Raw genomic sequence first — 23324 nt, 5'->3', positions numbered from 1 at the left:
TTAAGTTAAAGTTAGTTCTTAAAGATAGATTTTTATGAAAAACTTCTACCTGCTTATCTGAAACTGGTCGCTAAAGTGTGTTTCCAATAAATATTCATTTATACCTCTTTGGGTGTCCCATTCTCCTTTGCACATGCTCAGACCATCTAAGTTGATTTATTTAAAATGCCTTCCGTTAATTTCTGCTTCTGCTTCACTCAAACAGTTGTCCATTTACAGATAGGGACTGTAGCTTCAAGCATGCAATTAAGTTGTTTAATTGTTTGTTTCCCATGAGTATTTAGGTGCTTAGTATATACATGCTAATATACACGCCAAATCAATGATTTGGTAGCGAATACGGTTGCGAATGAAAGCGACTTTCTGTGGAGGAGAAAAAAATTCTCCCTAATTATAACACCACTTAAGGAATTTCTGGAACATTTCAATCATCCCAAGATAACGAGTTGTATGATTTTTTCTCTGTTAAGTAACAGAACTACATAAAATAATGATAAAAATTGAACTATGTGATGAATAAATTCACCTGTTTTCTGCCATTTAACGGCAATGGACTTTTTGCTAATAACAGGCTTATCGAGATATATTTGAGAGAAATGGAAAAAGTTTTTGAGGAAGTGGACACAATAGAAAGAAAAACATATAAATATGAAATTAAAATATTCAATGAAAGACTTCAATGTTTTAAGGAGCTTCAAATCCCTTCCTTTTCCCTCAGATAACTTTTTTAAAGCTATTTGACCAACTACTTTGTGAAATTTAAATTTAGTGTAGGGTTGTCATTTATAATTTGACCGTACCCTTATTAGACTGATTTAATTATTATTCGATTCATATTTTTATTGTTTTATAATTTCGTGATCGTGACTACATCTGGTGGATGCCTATGTGTTATTGATAGTTTAAAATAAATAATGTCTGAAACCTTCACGAAATAAACCTTGACCAAAATCAACCGAGTTGCCGTTAACCTAGATTGATGATATCGTTCCATTAATTTTTGATTACGACCTTTTGGAGTCTTAGAACCCCATGTTCGAGTCAGATCATAATAACCGGGTCGGACGGGTGCACGTGCGGAAAAATTTAAGATTCATAACTCGATTCGAAAATGTTACGGGAAACTCTGGAAATAATAATTGGTTCATATCGAGTTTACTTTATAAAAAGGGCAGGTTCTTCGATTTGACGGATATGTTGCAGACATGCTTTTTGGTGTTATGTTTGTGATTTGTTTGGTTTTTAATTATGCTCAGGCAGACAGTTTTCCTTCTCTTCTTGCTACGAATGCTACCTTGGGTAAGTTTGGTTTTGAAAATTAGTGCAAAAACAGTTTGATAGATCATTATACTATGAGAATTATAAAGCACTACCAAAGTTTTCAAAAGAAGTTGTAAAGTTAATTAAACATTAACCGAAGAGGGTAGTAGCTTTTTCCGCTAATTTAAAAATTCGATTTTATTTGTGTGCATTTATGAATAAATACATACCAACAGTTTCAAAATATCAAAAAATTTAAGATTTAAGAAAATAAAAACAATGTTTATTATGTGGAAATTAAAAAGAGTAAAAAGAGTAAAAACTGACCAAACAACAAAAAGTGCCAGTTTCCAGTTCTTCTATTCGTTTTTTTTTCGTTTGAGTATTCCGTAAGTATTGTTCTTGACACAGTATCTACCCTACAGCACGTACATAGTTGAATTGCCTGGTTATTGATTTCGATAAGGCCCTTGACAAAATACAAGAAGAGACTGTGAAAAATTAAGACAATTAAATACAGACAAGATGATAAAACAGACTTCGGCGTTTTCAAAAGTCAAGTTAAATAAGGCGTAAAATAAGACCAGAAAATAGGGCAAGTATCGCATTTCAATTATCTTGCATGCGATATTATTTATGGTTCATAAATTTTAATATATGTGACGAGCGACTGAAATTTGGACGTAACGCGTAAGTTGAAGCGTAATTATCATCATCTTGGGGAGACGGCTAGAATATTCGACCTCTATCGCGAGAAGCTCCGCTCCCTAACAAACTAGTAGTAGAAATATAAATAGTAAATAGTGACTTTGTTAAGCGAGTTCAAATACATTGTGAGTTGCGTTAACATATATGCAGAGCGACTTGTTTAATGAAATGCTTAAAAGAATTAAACATTTTCGATAGAAAAATACGTCCCTCCATCACATAATAATAGAGAAATATTGATATCTGCGACACTGAATAAAAAATTGTGAAATAGGATGGTGCTTCACTCCTCTCCAAAGCTTGACACCCACGCACTGAATCTTAACTTTGACAGAAATATGGCAATGGCCCGTCCTCCAAAGAAATTAATAAAAGCGTTGTAATAATTCAATAAATGATGTCAGTTTTCAAAAAATTGAACAATATGTAAATCTGGAAAGTCCAGTTATTCAAATGATCATAAATTTTGTTTGAAAACTGACAATGGAAACACAGCAAATTAATGTATTGTCTTTTAATTCAAGCCGTCGTACTAGATCGAGAATATCTTGCTGAGGAATATGAAAACGTACGACTAAAAATTGAAGAGTACCTTGTTTACGCGAAGCGAGAGATTTTACGACATGGAGGAGTGAACGTAATCTACTATAGTTGGACGGCAATTAATACAAAGCGAGGTAATATTCGTAGGGTACATAAAAATTTCTTTGAGTATTCTGACATGATCGAACCGATAGTTTTGATTAAAATTAACCCAGTGATAAATTAATCATCATTGATCCGACCATGTCTTATTTGAATGCCAAGTAATACAGGAAGAAAGTTAAAATTTTAATTATTAAATTGCAGATTTAAAATTTGTTAGCTTTATATCATTTGCTACAAGAAAACGAATGGGCAAGGTTTAATGTGTGGTATTTAATATCAAATAGGCTGCAAAATCGGACAATCTTGCTTATATTTACTTTTTTATATGTAAACGTTTATAGCAACCTTTTAACTTAAAAATGACTGAGAAATCACCCTGTAAACTAACGGGCACTCATTAAATAACACCCTGTATATTATACTTGAGCCAACGTATGGTATCGTAGATCAAATAAGAAATGATGATTACTACAGATAGATTAGGGTAAAGAGAGACTGTAATACTACTACTAATTATTAAGCATCGTCGTAATTGTGGAAAATTATGCTCGACTAACTGAAAGGAGTTGGTTGCCTGAATTTAAAAAAGGGATGATCATCTGAGGCTTATAAAAGTGGGTGAATCTGTTTGATCTATTTGTTTATACCTAATTAAAATTATATTTCTTATTTAAAAAATAAATAAAAGCAATGGAATTCTAAACAAATATGCTTGTGAATATTTTAATTTTTAATTATTTAAATCACTGTGTGATCATTAGTGCTTGATAATTATAAATGAAATTTATAATTATTTAATTAATTTAAATAAAATTATTTCTGGAAAATTGCAGTTCGAAATCTTCGTCCGTTTGTAAGCTAATCACAAGAACAGTTTGATATGCAAAAAAAATCATAGTTTCCTGACTTAGTAATTTGTTGTAGGGTTTGGTAACAACGAGTTTTCATGTTAGTCATATTTCGTAGTTGTCTGTACACCTTGGCTTTATAGATGTTCAAAATGACCAATATTTTGCAATATTGATCTTAGATTCGTTCAGCTGTACCAATTTATTAGTCTGCATTGAAACTTACATCAAATGTGATATTAGAAGTTCTTTAAGTTAAGTTCTTAATTTTTTTTTTATAAAAATTTAATCTACTATTGGATTACGATATTAAAATTATATAGATGCATATCAAAATAATTTTTATAGTATTGAGAATTGTACGTACATCATACGTTGGAAACCAGACACAAGTGGCTTATTCGAGATGAAGGCGCACAAGAGAACGATAATACAAATATGTTAACGCATTATACTGGTGAAATACTTTTCCTAACGAACCAAGTATCTAGGTTTATTAACGTCGTTATCAATATGATAAGTGCATCCAATGTAACTCTCAGATCAATGGTATTCGAAACATCATCTAGAATATGGTGACGAATTTCATAAACATATTTTGTAGGAGATCTTGATCTAGAAAAGAAAATGACTGCATTTCCAAGGGTCAATAAGATCCATGTTACTTCTGTAACACCAATCAACTAAGTTATTGCATTTTTTATTAACAAAATCAAAAAATTATCAATTAGGTATTGAATTGACTAACAGGATACCCATTGCAGATATTACAGCTATACTGAGTATAGCTTCTTGTTACGATACATGGAGGTTATTTCACAACGCCCGCAGCGAAAATGTATTCCACATGGCGATTTCGGGTAAAAGCAGTTTAAAACGAAACTGATTATCCTGGATCACTTATTAATAATTATAGAGGCCGACTGTCCACGATTACCTTCCGACGAGGCCATCACCGTTCCGATATTAGAAGCCGGACAAGAAACTCCTCAGCTATTGTTGGATCTACGCACTTCGAATATTTACAAATGGAAGGAGATCGTACTAATCTACGACAACACCATAAGTAAGTAACGATAGTTTGAACAGTTGTCACCAGCGTTCACATATCGGTATATTTTAGACAGCGATTTACTAACTAGAGTAATCAAATCGTTGACTAAACCGGCTAATAAAATGTCAGCTTCAGGGATATCTCTAATGGAATTGATTGATTTTGCGACTATGGACGAAATACGCCTAAATATTAAGTATAAATTGTCGACAATCAGTTCCACACGGGTCGGTGGTAATTTCTTAGTAATAGTTTCGTACAAACTGGTCGACTTAATAATGGAGTACGCTAAGCAACTAAACTTGGTGGACATTAAGAACCAGTGGTTGTACGTTATATCTGACACCAACAGCAAAATCAGCAATATGAAAAAATTCAAAAGACTGCTGAAAGAAGGCGACAATGTCGGCTTTGTTTTTAATTCGTCGGTATCCAGTCACATGTGTGAAGTAAAACAGATACCTATTTTTCCTTGTGAATTCCAAAAAGTATTAAGTTTAAGGGAGGAATGGTGTGTCACGTCGAACAAATTCTTGGCGATTTCATATTGGCATTGGATGATGCAATCGTTGATGAATTCGAAATGGCCGCTCAAGTTTCGGAAGAAGAATGGGAAGCCATACGACCTACAAAACTGGAGAGGAGCAACTTTCTGCTTCAGAAAGTCAAGGTGCTACTGAAACGCCGTTTTATCAATCAACTGATTAATCCATATTTATCCATTTTCAGAAATATCTTGTCGATCTCGGGGCCTGCGATAATTGCACAAAGTGGACTTTACAGACATCAGAAACCTGGGGAAGGGAGTATCAGACCCAAGACTACCAGTCAGATTCTATCGCAGAAATATTACCTGTGGGAACTTGGAGACCTAGTGACGGTCCCTCGATGAAGGACGAGTTATTCCCTCACATCGCCCATGGCTTTAGAGGCAAAAACTTACCCTTTGTATCATTTCACGTGAGTATTCTGATCAATTGATTTCTATAGAGCTTTGAGATGCCTGTCCTATATAAAGTTCTAAAGGACTAAATAGGTCTTTATTTTTAAATTTGGTAAATGGGTATAGTGCGTCATGATCTATCTTTCTGAAGTATTTACGCACTTGTAGCGTTGCCAATTCAACTGGAATTAGATGACAACTTTGAAGATTCAAGTGGAGCAGCATATATAGCACGTTTTCTGGTTTTGCGCAAAATTTTGCGTAACGCTTGTTAATATTTGTCTATGCCCATCTCTTTCCCTGACTTTAAACAAATGGGATGATTATCTGAGGCTTATAAAAGTGGGTGAATCTGTTTGATCTATTTGTTTATACTTCCATTGCCTTTAATTGAAATTATGTTTCTTATTTAAAAATTAAATAAAAGCAATGGAATTCTAAACAAATATGCTTGTGAATATTTTAATTTTTAATTATTTAAATCACTGCAGCTTCTAAACAAATAAATAAAATTTGTAATTATTTAATTAATTTAAATAAAATTATTTCTGGAAAATTGCAGTTCGAAATCTTCGTCCGTTTGTAAGCTAATCACAAGAACAGTTTGATATGCAAAAAAAATCATAGTTTCCTGACTTAGTAATTTGTTGTAGGGTTTGGTAACAACGAGTTTTCATGTTAGTCATATTTCGTAGTTGTCTGTACACCTTGACTTTGTAGATGTTCAAAATGACCAATATTTTACAATATTCATCGTAGATTCGTCCGGCTGTACCAATTTATTAGTCTGCATTGAAACCTACATCGAATGTGAAGAAGTTCTTTAAATTAAGTTCATAAAGTTTTTTTATAAAAATGTAATCTACTATTCGATTACGATATTAAAACTATATAGATGCAAATCAAAATAATTTATATATTATTGAGAATTGGGCCCCATAGCAAACGACTTTAATTTTCATTTCAAAAGCGATTCTGCGTTTATTAATATCAGATAAGTGGTTTTCGAAGAAATTGTTAATTTTTTGATTCACCCTATCAATTGCGCCTCGTTGTTGTGACACGCAGAGCTTAGCTTTTGATTAGTTTTAAATTTTCGTGAAGGTTTACGTCAAGTGGTTTTAACGAAGCGCTTGCTTATTTTTCCAGAATCCGCCTTGGCAAATACTAAAAACGAACCAAACCGGAGACGTGGTCGAATATGGAGGTCTAGTGTTTGATATAATCAAGGAACTAGCGAAAAATTTGAACTTCACTTACACGGTAGAGATCGTAAAGACGACTAACATCAACTCAAACTTATCAAAGTTTACCAATGAAACCGCGACATCAGCCGAGACGTCAAGCATAACCACTTTCAACATTCCCCGTGGTATCTTGGAGAAAGTGCACAACAAAACGGTGGCGCTTGGCGCATGCGCTTTTACCATTACAGAAGATAATAAGAAGTTAATAAATTTCACTGTGCCTATAAGTATTCAGCTCTACACTTTTTTGGTAGCCAGGCCGAAGGAGCTGACTCGAGCGTTATTGTTCACTTCGCCGTTTAAGGGTGACGTAAGTACTCATAGCATCACTTACTTAAATATTGACGATTCAGTGAGGCCCCTGCAACAATAAATGGCATTTGAGTCACGAGTTTATTTGGCACTAGCGGAGCGCAGCGAGTGATTTAAAAAGTTTACCAAACGTGTTGCATTTTTTACGACCGCTAGCTTTGGGGTACATTTTTGCAAAGCAACGTGAATGCATCCACCGACATGACCTCAGAATTGACAAACGTCAAAATTCAACACGTGGGAAATGTCTCCGAAAACATCTGATTGCTCCTAAACCCGTGCGGTAAAATCGTGTAAATGTCCGAGGTGGCTCAGATCCGTGGGAAACGAAACTGACGTGGTAAAGTGACTCTTCCCGCAAGCTATATCGGTATGTAATTAAGTATTTTTTCTACTCCCGTCTATAAAATATCTAATTACACACGGATCTAGCGTGCGGGAAGCGCCCCGCTCGTGTCAAACAAACTCACGAGTTTATTTGACACGAGCGGAGCGAGTGTTTAATAAACGAGTGAGTTAAAAAGTTTACCGAACGTGTTGCATACTATAGTTTTTCTACGACAGTCAGTTTTTGGGTACATTTTCGCAAAACACGAATACATTTACTGACATGACTGTCAGAATTGGCAAACGTCAAAATTCAAAGCGTGAGAAATATCTCCGAAATCATTCGATTGCTCCCAAACGCGTGCGGTAAAATCCCGGAAATGTCCGAAGTGGGAAACGAAACTGACGTGGTAAAGCGACACTTCCCACACGCTATATCGGTGCGTAATTAGGTATTTTACAGACGGAAGTAGAAAATATACTATTTACCCAAAAACTAATGGTCATAGAAAAAGTATAGCATGCAACAAATTATGTGATAGAATATGCTGATGAAATGCTAGCTTCAGTATTCCCAGTATCTGCGACGCGACGCTTGCATAAAAACTTTATATATATAACAACTTTGTACATTGCGTCCAGTTCTCCTTGTAGCAGGTTAAATAAAACCTCGTAGTTCTATTTGTAATATAAAAAGTGTTTTTTAAAAACGAGATCCTTCGTTAGAAAACCTTAACTGGCGCAGTCAGTAGGATTTGGGGTAGTTTTCGGTCAAAGCCACGTCATCGGGACGATTTGATCGCGAAACGTGGGTTTCAACCCTTAGACTCCAAAACGAACCAGTGATAGACTGTCTGACAAACCCAACGTGATTGAGTTCGACTGAGGGCAAGGAAGGCAAGAAATCACCCCCGCAAGCAGTGCTACGCAAGGAAAATTCCAATAGGAAGAATAGGCTGACGACTAAGAGAAATCAAGGTTAGTGCCCAAAATTCCTATTGTTCTCCTTTCATCTTCCCTGGTTAGGACGGTGGAAATAATTTTAAGGATTCTTAGTTTTAAGTTCAATTTTAAGAAATTTCAAAATCAATTAAATTTATGAACGAAGATAAAGACGTCGACAATTTAAGTGCGTTTTTTACTTCGTTAAATTTAGTGGAAAAGAAAGTAGAGAATAGTCAAATCAATTTGAAAATGAATTCTAATCAATCGTCGAATTCAGGTGTAAATTACACTTTGTTAAAAATGTTTATAGATAGTATTCTGCCATATAATGGTGATTCCAACACTTTAAATAGTTTTCTATCAGCTGGAGATTTCCTTTTTGATACATATGGTCAAGGAAACGACGAAATTTTAAAACAATATTTGTTAAGAACTATAAGAATGAAACTTGTTGATCGCGCACAAATTCTAGTAGGCTGTAGAATGGAGTTAGTAACGTGGGACAATATTAAAGTAGCTTTGTTAAATTGTTTTGGCGATAGACGAAACTTAGAATGTTTAGAACAGGATTTGTTTATGGCCACCCCCTTTAAAAATGAACATCCTTTAGATTTTGGGAAAAGATTACAAGTTTTAAGAAGTATCCGTGCTCAAAAAATTAATGCATTTCCTGCCGATACCATGGATAATGCAAGCAAAGTAATTCATTTACGTCAATACGATCAAATTTGTTTAAGGACGTTTATTAGAGGATTACCAGGACAATTACAAAGTATTATAAGACTTAAAAATCCGAGCTGTATAGAATTAGCTATGACCCAAATTATTGAAGAGGAAAATTTTCAATATACACAAAATATCTTCAGAAGTCCAATTCAATCAAAAGTTTTACCTAATACTTCTATCGAACCCGTTAAACAATTTTCACAAAATCCAAATTATCTCCCCAGACTAATAGTTTTCCCAGAGATCCAATTAATATGCCTCAACCACGCGAAGTTCCAAGAAATTTTCCTACAAATAGGCAAGTTTTTGGCCCACCTAAAAACGTATTTAAACCGACAGGTCAGATACCTAACAATAAACCCGAACCTATGTCAACAAGAACAAACTATACTATACCACGTCAAAATAATCAAATTAACCATTTCAAACCTACTGGCCCTAGAAATTTTATTTCGCAAGAATTATACCAAATCGACGAAAGTAACGCGGTACAAACAGATGAAACATCTGCGGTATTTCAAAATGAAAATATTCACCAAGACGAATACTCTGAAATTGAATTTTCAAATCAAACTGAATACTTTAATGACACTCAAAATTTTGACGAACACCCTGAAATTGAAAATCAAATCTCTCAAAATTTTACAACAACGAGCCAATGCGACTCAACGAAATGACATTAGAAATGTATACCGAAATTAATAATAGTTTACCGTACATCCAGATTAAAGAACCCGCAATTAAACTTTTAATTGATACTGGTTGTTTTCACTCGATTCTTCGACCTTCCATTGCAGAAAAATTTTATTATGAAAAAATATATCATTCCCCAACTATTATTAAAACAGGAACTGGTGAAAAGGAAACTCTATTTAAAGCAGATATTCCGGCTTTCCCAGAATTAAAGGCTAATACCAACCTATCTTTTATTCTTTTTGACTTTCATAAATTTTTTGACGGTATAATAGGATTAAACGACCTAAAACGTTTTAATTTTTCTATCGATCTTGTCAATAAACAATTAAGGAATAATACAACTAATATACCAATTTTATTTAGACAACCACAAAACGAAATATATTGTATTACTGTGAATGCACACGAAATTGTTAACGTAAGAATTCCAGTAACACAAAACAATGATGTTATTATTCCCGAGCAAGTCATTGAAGGTCTCTATTTTCCAGAAACACTTACTACTGCAAAAAACGGTTTTGCGCAAACAGAAGTTTTTAATTACACTGAGAAAAATATAACGTTAAATTTCCCACAACCTCTAAAAGTTTTATCTTTTCCGGACTTTCATAAAGAAAATTTTGAACTTTTTAATTTAGAACACATCTTATCAAAACATAAAGAACAATTTAGTAAATGCGACATTTCCAAAATAATTCGTTGCGAACATTTAAATTTAGAAGAAAAATCTGCTATAATAAGGCTTTGTAAAGAATATAACGATATTTTCCATCATGAAAACAAAAAGTTAACATTCACCAATAAAATCAAACATTGTATAAGAACAACGGATGAATTGCCTGTATACACTAAATCATATAGATACCCCTTTATCCATAAAGAGGAAGTTCAACGGCAAATTAACAAAATGTTAGACGACGGCATTATTAGACATAGCCAAAGCCCTTGGAGCAGCCCCATTTGGGTAGTCTCGAAGAAACCTGACGCCAGCGGCAAGCAAAAATGGAGGATTGTTTGTGACTTTCGTAAGGTAAATGAGAAAACGATAGACGACCGCTATCCATTGCCTAATATAAATGATATACTCGATAAATTGGGAAGGTGTAATTATTTTTCAACTATCGATCTTTCATCTGGTTTTCATCAGATCGAAATGGATCCGGAATCAATTGAAAAAACAGCCTTTAGTGTCGAGAATGGTCATTTTGAGTTTGTTAGAATGCCTTTCGGATTGAAAAACGCCCCCGCGACATTCCAGCGCGTCATGGATAATGTTTTGCGTGATGTACAGGGAAAGGTTTGTCTAGTATACATGGACGATATCATAGTATTTTCGTCATCCCTAGAAGAACACATCAAACATCTTAAACTTGTTTTCCAAAAACTGCGACAGGCTAGACTAAAAATTCAACTAGATAAAACGGAATTCCTACGAACCGAAGTAGAATTTTTGGGTCACATAATAACAAAAAACGGAATTAAACCGAATCCCAAGAAAATTATTGCAATCCAGAAATTTCCTGTACCGAAAACAGCAAAAGACATAAAATCCTTTCTAGGCCTTCAAGGATACTATAGAAGATTTATTAACGGATTTGCAAAACTCACCAAGCCATTCACAAATTGCCTAAAGAAAGGAGCGACCATCAAACACACGCCAGAATTTCTAGAAGCATTCGATCTTTGTAAAAATATCTTGTGCAATGATCCAATACTACAATATCCAGATTTCGAAAAACCTTTTATATTGACAACGGACGCCTCTAATGTTTCTATAGGAGCGGTTCTCAGCCAAGGAAAAATTGGTAGTGATCTTCCCATAGCCTTTGCCTCTAGGACATTGAACCCGGCTGAAAGCAATTACTCAACCATAGAGAAAGAATTACTAGCAATGGTGTGGTCAACAAAATATTTCCGACCATATTTATTTGGCCGAAAATTTGTGATAGTTACCGATCACAAACCTCTACAATACCTGTTTAATATGAAAGAACCAAATTCCAGATTACTAAGATGGCGACTAAAACTGGAAGAGTTTGATTACATAGTTCATTATAGGAAGGGCAAACTGAACACTAACGCTGATGCCCTATCACGCATCGAACTAAATATGATAGATAAAGAGTCACTTTTCGGAAATCCTGGAGATATTAATGAAGATATCGATAAATACATACATGAAGAAGATCAAAATATAAGCCTTGAACAATTGGAACAAATTGAAGACGTGTTTAACCCTCTAGAAAATGTAAACACTCCAAAAATTAATATCATCTCGGACATTCAAATTAAACCGCCAAATATTCCTAATACTGGTAAGACAGTACACTCAGCAGCTGAAGATCCAATATTAAATATACCAATTACCGAAAATATTTTAAATACTTACTCTAATCAAATAATATTTAACCAAAAAACAAACGGTCGTTATCACGTGATTAGGAGTTACCCATTCCAAAATAAATCTAGATTTTCGAAAATATTTTAAATACTTACTCTAATCAAATAATATTTAACCAAAAAACAAACGGTCGTTATCACGTGATTAGGAGTTACCCATTCCAAAATAAATCTAGATTTTCTGTTTATTTAAGTCAAAACTATCAAAATGAAATAATTAAATTCTTTTTAGATTATTTGGATCCAACAAAAATGTACTGCCTTTATGTACAAAACACCGAAATAGATTTAAATCGAGAACTATCTGTTTTGTTACCAAATACATTTAAAAACCGTGCTTACAAATTGGTAATATCGAAAACTCTTTTAACTGACGTCACTGACAGGACAAAACAAAAAGACCTAATTGCATATCATCATGAAAAAACCTGTCATCGAGGAATTAATGAAAGCCTAATAGCATTAAAAAGGCTCTATTATTGGCCAAATATGAAAACTGATCTAACTGAATATATTAATAATTGTGACACGTGCCAACAAACAAAATATGATCGACATCCACCAAAATTAAAGTTTATGTTGACACCGACCCCTTCTGAACCATTAGAATCCATCCATATGGATACTTTTCAAATATGTAACGTAAAATTTCTTACAATTATAGACGTATTTTCACGGTACGCCCAAGCTTATCCGTTAGAACCCGCTTGCACAGCAATTGCTATCTTAGACGGTTTAGCGACCTTTATAAGTCATCACGGCCTACCTCAACAAATAACGTGTGATAATGGTACGGAATTTAAAACGTCTTTGCTTTTAGATTTCTGTAAATTGCATAAAATTGCAATTCATTTTACAACTCCCGGCAATTCTAATAGTAATAGTCCAATAGAGAGATTTCACTCTACTCTTGTTGAATTATATAGGGTACTAAAATTAAAAGAACCTAAAGAAGCCGCTAAAAATTTAATAAAATACGCCATTATAGGTTATAATTCATCAATGCATAGCGTAACAAAACAAAAACCTTTTGACGTTATTAATGGAAAAGTAAACGGTTTAGATCCCTTTGATTTAACGGATGAAATCATTGTAAATAATTATATCACAGATAGACGTGAAAGACTAAAAACTATCTATCAACAAATTTACGAAACATCGTTAGAAACAAAAATACGTTTAAATGAAAAACAAAACGAAAAACGAGAAAATCCACCTGAAATGAAACAAAATACAAAGGTTTACGTTACTGACAAAACAGCAAAACGTAGTAAGGACAAACCCCGAAGAAAACCTGTTATTATAGATCAAGATATTGGGAATAAAATTATTACAAAAAATAAAAAAATAGCTACGCTGTTATTAGTGATAGCGAATAATGATATTGAAGTTATCCCAATTAAAACACCACTTCTCCCCTTCCGCTTAGGAAATGCTCGAATAATTCAACATCAACATACATTTTTGCATTTTGTAGAAACATCTCAACTTTTTAATCAATTACGTAATTTAGAATACGCTTACGCTGTAATCTCAAAATCATTAAACTATACAAATAAACATAATTATCAGAATGTACACTATATTAATGGAAATAATTTACTTAATAATGTTCGATATTTAATTACTCAAGTAAAATTTAAACTTGGTAACATAAAACCTAATAACCGTACAAAAAGAGGTTTAATAAATGTTGTAGGTAAATTATCGAAATGGCTTTTTGGCACTCTCGATTCAGAGGATGGACAAAAATACGATAAAATTATCACAGAACTTGTGCGTAGTAAACATTCATCTGACATCCAACTAAAAAAGCAAACCTCGTTGATTCAACAGCTGATTGACAACTATAATGATACTATAACACTTCTACAGAAAAATCAAGAAGCTATTAAAAAACATATAGACATTTTTGAATATAATTCAAATAAAACTATTACTGACATAACTACTTTCATTAAAGCTCAAAATACACTAATGCAAATTATTCTAAATTGCCAAAGTTTTATAACTTTTTTGGATAATTTAGAAAATGCCATTACATTTGCGAAATTAAACACATTACATCCTGTAGTAATATCGGCGGCTGAATTAGAACAAATAATTTTTAAATTGACTGTTCTCTATGGTGATGATCAAATTCTAATTTTTGAAAATCAAAATAATTATTATCAGTTAGCAAACTTACAAGTTAAATTTACAAAAGATAAAATAATTTTTGCCGTCCATATTCCGATTTTTCTTAAAGATATTTTTGAAATATTCCACCTGTTCCCAGTACCTGTGAATCACTCCTTAATTATACCTAATTCACCCTACCTAATATTGGGCACTGACATGCAACAATATCAAGAATCAATCTGCCCAATCATTGAAGACACCTACGTTTGCGAAAATCAACTTACCCAGCCCATCGGTGATTGTGTGACAACCCTCATTAAATATGCCGAAAACAAAAATTGCCACGTAGTCAATGTAAATGTTTCAACGCATATAATACGACCAATCACTAGTAGATTTGTTTTGATAATACCATCGGAACAGAAACTTAAATTACACATGAATTGTCAAAACAAAGAAATAGCTTTTATTGAAGAAGCCCGCCTAATCAATGTTCCATATAATTGTGGTATAAGTACCCAAAATACTGAGCTTTAGAATAAAGAAGAAATTTTTAAAGCAAACCCATTCTCACTGCCACCCATTAAAATTGAAAATATGGAACATCACGATGTAAAGTACCAGCCACTCCAACTACAATCGATTGATCTCAATACGATCAAAAAACTACGAGAAGCTGCGAAATCATCGATCCCCGACATTGGTTATGAAATTCATCCAGTCACTTGGAGTCTCGCCACTTCAACAGGAATGATGTTTATTTTAATCTTGTTAATAGTTATAGCATGGAAAATCTACAAGAGCCATTTGCTGCAAGATTCCAAGAAAACCCAGAACGACCAGTCTTCCGAAAACAACCCTTCGTCCCTGTCCCTTCGGAGGGAGGAATTATGCTGATGAAATGCTAGCTTCAGTATTCCCAGTATCTGCGACGCGACGCTTGCATAAAAACTTTATATATATAACAACTTTGTACTTTGCGTCCAGTTCTCCTTGTAGCAGGTTAAATAAAACCTCGTAGTTCTATTTGTAAAATAAAAAGTGTTTTTTAAAAACGAGATCCTTCGTTAGAAAACCTTAACTAACACGTTCGGTAAATTTTTAAGTCACTCGTTTATGAAACACTCGCTCCGCTCGTGTCAAACAAACTCATAAGCCAGATACCGTTTACCACACTTGTTGTATAACATACTATTTTCTACTCTCGTCTGTAAAATGCCTAATTACACACCGATCTAGGGTGCGGGAAGCCTCACTTTACCGCGTCACTTTCGTTTCCCACGAATCCTAACCACTTCGGACATTTCCGGGATTTTACCGGACGGGTTTGAGAGCAATCGAATGTTTTCGGAGATATTTCGTACACTTTGAATTCTGACGTTTGTCAATTCTGACAGTCATGTCAGTGGATGTATTCGTGTTGTTTTGCGAAAATACTAACGGTCGTAGAAAAAGTATACCGTGCAATACGTTCGGTAAATTTTTTAAGTCGTTTATTAAACACTCGCTCCGCTCGTGTCAAATAAACTCCTGAGTCAAATGCCTTTTACCGCGTTTGTTTCATAATATACTATAAGTCACTCTTTTATCATTATGCACTAGTTCCGCTGGTGCCAAAACTAAAATCGTCACTCAAATGCCTTGTTGTTGTACTAATTAATTCAAGTTAAATAAGAAAAGCAGCCTAAAAAAGTGCTGCAAATAACATTTAAGTCACGAGTTTATTTGGCATGAGCGGAGCACAGCGAGTTCTTAACAAACGAGTGACGAAAATTTACCAAACATTTGCTTACTGTACTTTGTCTACGATCATTAGTTTTTGGGTAGTTTTTTGCAAAACAGCATTGTGTATTTTAAAAATACATTTACTGACATGTGACTGTCAGAATTGACAAACGTCAAAATTCAAGCCGTGGGTTATATTTCCGTGGGTTCTTCTGTCATTTTTCACAAAACACGCACTACAAAAACTCCGAACGTAACTACGAATAATGTTTTACAGATAGAATTTGTTTAATTTTTAATGCAACTTCACATTGTTACTAGTTCAAAACAAAAGCACCAGAAATATTTATAAGTCCGAACGATTTTCACCGACAGATCAATTTTATTTTATTTAATTTTTAATTAATTCCAAATACGAGGCATTTTTTGTAGACCTGGTTATGTCTTGCGGCAACAATTATTTCCATGGGACCGATACTGTTTTATATAAACAAGATGAGCCCCGTATACGAATACAAAGGTGCGAAGATTAAGGGTGGTCTCTCGACAGTACAGAACTGCATTTGGTATATGTATGGCGCTCTTCTGCAACAAGGTATACTGGTATAAGCGGTGTTCCTCTATTTATTCAAAATGTTTTTGCTGATGAAACGTTGTCTATTCGATTTTTAGCCGATTGGAAAAATATTTATTATTCCAAAATTTAAGTTAACACTTTTCTATAAAATTTGAATACTTCCAATTTTAAATCTTTCATTGGAGGGGCAATGTCAAAGCAAGTCATATACAAAAATTATCAAGACGCAATAGCAAATTGGAATAATATTCAGCAAGAACTTGCTTTAAAAATCAAATTTCTCTACATACATCTTATCTACCGCCGTAAATCATTCTACTATTTGGTGTGATATCATTTGGTGGCATACCTAACTTGTTAACATAGAGTTTCTTCTGCATAGGTGGTATGCATCTTCCTTACGCCGACAGCGCGAGAATCCTAGTGGGATCGTGGTGGTTGGTAGTTCTAATTATAGCAACCACATACTCCGGGAATTTAGTAGCTTTTCTCACATTTCCGCGAATTGACACCCCAATCACCACCCTTGAAGAGCTAATTCGTTACCGAGAAACGGTTACCTGGAGTATAGCAAAAAACTCGTTTTTGGACGACCAGCTGAAGGTACACAATTTGTTATTTAGAAACTTTTACCCTATGCAGCCCATAACCTTTTGATTTGCAAAAATTTGCACTTTCGGTATATTTGCAGAATGGTCATATGTCCTGCTGTTTCTAAAGATCAGGCTAACGTAGCTCGGGTTGTGAGATTCTACGTTTCACTCAATCCGAAGAGTTTAATAGAAAATTGTTTTTTGTCAATATTGTTTAGTTAGTGGTGTTTCTGCATAGTGCAAGTTATTTAGATACTATAACAACCGAACAAAAACAATGTCTGGGATTTTGGGTGCTTCAGAATAACGTGCCTAAGGGTGTTAAAAGAAAAATAAAAATAAAACAATGTCCTAAACCTATTAAGTTTTGAATTTTTTGACCATGCAGTACGAACCTTTTCCCGTGAAAATAGTACATTTTGTTGTGCATAGCAAAATATTCGTTCAACAAAAAATATCTAGAAATCAAATTTTCCCTAAAATTATTAGAGCAGCGCCCAAAAACATTAAAGCAAATTTCATGAATATATTCAATATATCAATATATTTAACCGAAACTTAGTTGTAGCTCAAAATTTAAGACTTTTCGGGCGGAGGTTTATTAGATATTTTCTTCTCAAAATTGAAAATAAATTTAGACCCTTAACGCTCCGCAACTTGTTCTGACACACCCTGCAAGTGCTATGTGTGCAATAATAATGATAACAGAAATCATTCCCAACTGTACTTTCCACTTCTTCATTTATAACAAATTTAGCTTGCCATACCTATGCGAATTTTGTCAAAGTGCGTAATTTTTTTCTCAATAATGTATTTTCAGGATACGATTATATGGGGACCTAAAATTTTTCTATTCTAATAATATTAATAATAATACTATGTAATAGACAATATTTTTAATGTATTAACTTCAAATTAAAAAACAAAGTTTATCTCAGTACTCACGTCTATAAGGTATCCTCCAAATTAACCCAAAACTAGAACTACTGATGAGAGTTTAATAAAAATTTACCACGAGAGGGCATATAAATAAACCAGAAACATAATGGTTACACTACACCAATTAGATAAAATACCTACGTTTTAATGGCCAGACAGATTAAGTTTATTTCGAAGACAGAGTACAGTATAAACATTGCGGGAAAAAACTTTAAAACATTAAGAAATATGTACATATAAATGCTTCTGACACACACATTTGCGTGCGGCAGTTCCTCATTAGTTGGAGATGATTAGTTTTCTGATGTATCGTTGTGGATCATTATAGTTTTGCATTATGTAATTGTTTAGTGATAACTACAATTATTTAGAGTAACAAACAACAACCATTTTAAGAATCCAAGCTTGAATAATTTTTACCCGAAACTTTTGTAGACCAGCACCGACGAAACCTACAAACTCCTCTACGATGAACAAATAGAAATTGATGATCAAAAGCTGTTGCTAGATAAGATCAAGTCAGGGAAGCACGTTTACATAGATTGGAAAATTAAGCTGCAGTATTATATGAAACAAGAGTTTTTAATTAGTGATACCTGCCTCCTTACTTTGGGTGAGCACCACTTGATTTTAATCCATGTTTGCTTGGGTTAGTTTGATATGACCACAACCAAATAACAGTTGTTATTTTTTTCATTATAAAAAAATAAAAACAGACTTATAGAATGAGAAAATATCCATTAAAAAACAACATCAAAAACGCAGCAATCTTTCAATCACATTTTGAAACTCTTCCAAATTTCAATAATATCGGCAAAGGAAAAAACTCCAATTTTCTTTCTTTTCGACATACAACTTCTAAACTGTTGATTGTTTATTAATTATTAAAAGGCGTCAATGGAATGCTGAAACATATTTTAATGGTACAAATAATGTGAAATTATATGTGGTCGATATAAAAGACTGAACTATTTTTAGGATCAGATGAATTTCTAGATGAAAAAATTGCTCTAATTGTGGCACCTGACACTCCTTATTTGAGTAGGATAAATGAGGAGTAAGCTAAAAAACAAAAATGACAACGCATGTGAATTCTATACAGATTTTTTAAGGATAACTAAGTTGCATCAGGTGGGACTGATTCAAAAATGGCTCGAGGACTACTTGCCCAAAAGGGACAAGTGCTGGAAGAGAAAAAGCTCGGTGGAAGTTAACAATCACACTGTCAATATGGACGACATGCAAGGCAGTTTTTTCGTACTAGCCCTTGGTAAGGCTCGAGTTTTATCCAATGATTTTTTTTATTATTCTGAAAATAGACCTTAAGTTACTGTTAATACACACAGTTTTTTGTGAATAAGAGCTTTCCATTTTTGTGAGTATTAATTCGAAACCCACTGCATTTAAATTATTATTAGGAATATTTGTGTTTTTAAAGTATCTTTTGTAAATTTGTAGATATTGTGACATAACTGTGCATTCGGCACGATATGAACGAATTTAATGGTGACATCTATAGGAATATTATTCCATTCTTCTGTAAACGCTTCGTTGGTGGATACTTTGGTTTGACGCACGCACAGATGTTCTATGAGGTTAATATCTGCATATCTGAATATCTGAATGTATGCAGTTGTTGTCGAATGTTAAAAAATTAACGAATCTTGTACTAGTGTAGTCACCTAATCGCAATTTTTGTATACTGGCCAGGTAAACATGGTGGTCCATAATGTCTTCTATAAAAGTAAAACAGCTGATATGCATTTTCAAACTACAACATTGCCGTCATCATGGCTAATGGGTGGACCCAGATGAACAAGTTTAAATGGTGTTTTCCTTTTCCTTTTTGCCCACTCTCGTTTGCCCACCGTATAGACGGTGAACATCACATTTTCTCAAAACTTTGTAAAACACTTTTTTTTTTGCAAAAACTAATCGTTTTGCTCCGAAATGGAAGCTTTTCTTATCAGGACTCAACTTAGGTTTATTCATTATTTTCCTAATGGTGCTTCCTCACCAAGAGGTAACTTCTTGAACAACCAGGCTAACTATTTTTGAATTTTACTGAACAGAAATATTGTGGGCAAATAGCCAAAAGTGGATGTGTTTAGCTAAAATGTTAAAATGCAGTATTCTCGAAAAATTTGTATTAAAAACAAAAAAAAAATTACTCCACCAGTAGAAATCCCTTCTATTGGTCGCAAGTGAATGAAAATGGGAAAAAGACAAGATTATTACCTACAAATTTATTTTTTGTGAGTTTTCACGATGCTAGTAAATTAACGAACTCAATCTACCCTTTCTTACTTTCATTTTATTGCAGTCGATAATAAATAATAGCTTTCTTGGAACAGGTAAGTACGATAATGAAATATAAGAGTGGAACTACTTTTTTAACCACTCTATTGCACACCATTGCAATTCTATTTAAAAGGAATTTATTATTTCTCCCTGTTTTCTTTCAATTCCTTTCATTTTTTTTAAACCCCGATTTGGGTTTTTGGTTTCCATCGAAATTTTTATTGAATAGAAATCTTAAAATCTGGAGAGAAATTTTTTTTATTTTTCAAGAACGGAGTTTTACTTTATACAAAGTACCGAATTGTTTCGTGTATTTTACCTATAGTTGTGTAACACTTTCATTCACCCATTTTTAATAAAACTTTTTTTACTATTTACAAATAGTTTCAGATGACGTGTAATAAATGGAAAATTTTTATGTTTTTTAAAAATTGGACAGGAAAAATAGGCTTACTTGTTAAACTCATGCGGCACTATTACAAAAATCATATAATCTTGTTTAGTAACTAAGTAATAACATGTTTGTTCGTTAATATATATCAGATGTAAGTATATTTGTTTTTATTTTATTTGTTTGTAATTAATATTCACAAAAATTAAGTTTTGTTTTGTATTAACAAATAGTATGAAGATTTTTTTGATAGAGGGTCTTTTAGAAATTTTAATGTTAAAATTGTTTTCCTATTTTAGGGTTCTTCATAGCATGTTTGATCATCGCATCGGAGAAATTGTGGTTCAAACAAGTAACAAAACAAAGGGAAAATGTACACGAATTTATTTCATGAATAATCCCATCCCATCAGGTTATATAGTCATATTAATGTATCAAGTTTATTTCTACAAGAATATCTACGTTAGTTTGAGGGTGTATGAAAATAAATTTTTTAACAATAATGCAGGTTGGCAAAATGTTCCTTGTTTTTGAAAGTTGAACCCCACGCTCCATATTTGTCCTCTTTCTTTGAGGTCGTCTCATTTTGTTGCTTCTTGGAATTGGCTGAAGCGGCAACGGGTTTTCTATTATAAGTCGGTATGTTATATGCATATTTATCAAAGTGATCGAGTGAATACTTACTTAGAAATATCCCAGTTGTTGGGTAACTGTTTTGACAGTGACGAGTATTTTGCGCTTTGAACCATGTTGAACGATGAAACACGAAAATGAGTCTAAATCACTAAAAAATGATATGCTCGCAGCTGTTAATGAGTAAACACTAATAAGGCCTCGTTTTCCGGCCTATCGCTTTAGGGCACGTGGTGGATTTGAGTCAGAACTTGAAGTTCCTTCCTGTTGCCCGAGTTTCCTCTCCTGCTACCCTTTTTGGTGCACAAGTTCTTCTCTAAGCTGAAAGTTGACAAAAGAGCGTATACATGTCTTGGTTTTAAGAATACCGACATGGATTACCTAACAACCTGATGAAATTTGGAATTAACCAAGAACTGGAGAACTCTCATTGACACATAAATCGTTTGAAAATAAAGAAATAGAAAACAAAACTGGAAATAACACTCGCAGCGCGCAGAACGAAATATACTAAACTTGGTTCGCTCTTTCTGAAACGTTTTTATATTGCGGGAAACCGGAAAGTTGCAAAACTTGATTTTGATATCGCGAATGTTAATTTGTCTTCGTATAAATTTTAATTTATTAAAACATTCCACGTTTCTATTAGCTGATCTCGACGCTTTAAAAACACAAACATCAACTAGTTGTTTCATTGAAATTTGTTTTGTTGAAAAATCCTTATTAGTGACGTAAGATAAAGAAATTTATTTCCTATACTAACGTGCATTATTACACGTACAAGAACTAGATATTAGTTTTTCTAAAATTAAAATGAAATTACCACTTTTGCTTTGTTTACAGGACTATGAGTAGTTAGTTTGTCTCTCATGGAATATTTGCAAATGTTAGTAGTCGACTTCGATAATTCGATAGCAAACCAATGTCCCACTTGGTCGAAAATGTTCTCAGAGTCGCAGTGTTGTCAAACCTACTTAGGTCATAAAAGTTTAGAATTATTATAATAATTATGTGTAAGCAGTCAAAAACTTATGGAAGTAAGAATAATATGAAAATGAATGAATTTAAAAAAATCTACCAATTACAATACAACTTATGGAGAAATAATAAGGGACTCTAGAGTGTTTTCTAACAGATATTATTTTGTCCATGGTAGGTATTTTTATTTTTAAGTAAGACAAATGTATTGTGTTCTTATGATGGCAGTCCTTTCATCCTCATTTATTGCAGTTTCTTTGCTTGCTGTACGTCGCTATGGTGACCTAATAGGGCCGCGTTTAGCCTAGTGTACAAGTCGATATATTGTTGACTCCAGTCATATTGCAAATATTTTTCCAATTCCGAATTTTGCGTTTTGGTGGCGAAGAGCTTTGAATACATTGATCATAATAATACTCTCATTTTTAGAAAGCGCAACCTAAAAGCGATTGCCTAAAATTAACTATAATTCTAATTTTAAACACAAACTGGTCAATTAAGGTCAACTATCGATTCGTCTACTTGCCACTTTCGGGGAGCTTGACAATCATCATACAGGGTTAGTAAAATGTACCGGGACGCTTAAATATCCAAAAAATTTCATTCATTACTTGGACGTTTTTAAACAATCAGAAAAAATTAACATCTCAGAATTTTGGAAGTTTTTGAATTTTCAACTTTAGAAAGGTATCAGATTTATGAATATCATCAGAAATCTGACATTGCTGTTAGCATGTTTGAATGCTAAATGTTCGAAAAACCGCAGGTATTTGAGTTTTATCGTCCCAGCTTTGGCCGTTTTGGGGATATTAAAGCGTCCTTTACTTTTTACTGCAGAATTTTAAAATTGTGAGATGTGACGTAAAATTCGTAAATTTGACAATATTCTAAACATTCAAAAACGCCAAATATTGAATTTTATCGTTCCAGCTTTAGCAGTTTTAGGGATATT

The 23324-nt window shown here is 33.4% G+C and overlaps 2 protein-coding genes across 3 annotated transcripts; one reads left to right on the top strand and one right to left on the bottom strand.

Moving 5' to 3' along the window:
• The first annotated feature begins 1081 nt into the window (after window positions 1-1081).
• LOC132700525 (ionotropic receptor 93a) lies at window positions 1082-21201 on the top strand. 2 transcript variants are annotated; one of them, XM_060667900.1, is made up of 14 exons: window positions 1082-1299; window positions 2493-2645; window positions 4229-4324; window positions 4381-4530; window positions 4588-4967; window positions 5021-5188; window positions 5248-5478; window positions 6611-7018; window positions 16393-16555; window positions 16920-17140; window positions 18505-18682; window positions 19048-19126; window positions 19182-19339; window positions 21061-21201. In XM_060667900.1, the coding sequence occupies exons 1-14, from the start codon at window positions 1206-1208 to the stop codon at window positions 21153-21155; spliced, it is 2574 nt and encodes an 857-aa protein (XP_060523883.1). In that variant the 5' UTR covers window positions 1082-1205; the 3' UTR covers window positions 21156-21201. The 2 variants fall into 2 exon arrangements, with proteins under 2 accessions (XP_060523883.1, XP_060523884.1); XM_060667901.1 differs by lacking the exons at window positions 16393-16555; window positions 16920-17140.
• A 244-nt stretch (window positions 21202-21445) lies between these two features.
• LOC132700526 (uncharacterized) lies at window positions 21446-21934 on the bottom strand. Its single transcript, XM_060667902.1, has 2 exons — window positions 21776-21934; window positions 21446-21715 (listed from the first exon to the last, which is right to left on the bottom strand). The coding sequence occupies exons 1-2, from the start codon at window positions 21823-21825 to the stop codon at window positions 21616-21618; spliced, it is 150 nt and encodes a 49-aa protein (XP_060523885.1). The 5' UTR covers window positions 21826-21934; the 3' UTR covers window positions 21446-21615.
• Between the last annotated feature and the right edge of the window lie 1390 nt (window positions 21935-23324).

The sequence above is a fragment of the Cylas formicarius genome, unplaced genomic scaffold (genome assembly GCF_029955315.1).
Source record: "Cylas formicarius isolate icCylForm1 unplaced genomic scaffold, icCylForm1.1 PGA_scaffold_4__25_contigs__length_36172078, whole genome shotgun sequence".
NCBI lineage: Eukaryota > Metazoa > Arthropoda > Insecta > Coleoptera > Brentidae > Cylas > Cylas formicarius.
The sequence above is the reverse complement of the archived record's forward strand: the minus strand, read 5'-3'. Positions and strand labels throughout refer to the sequence as shown.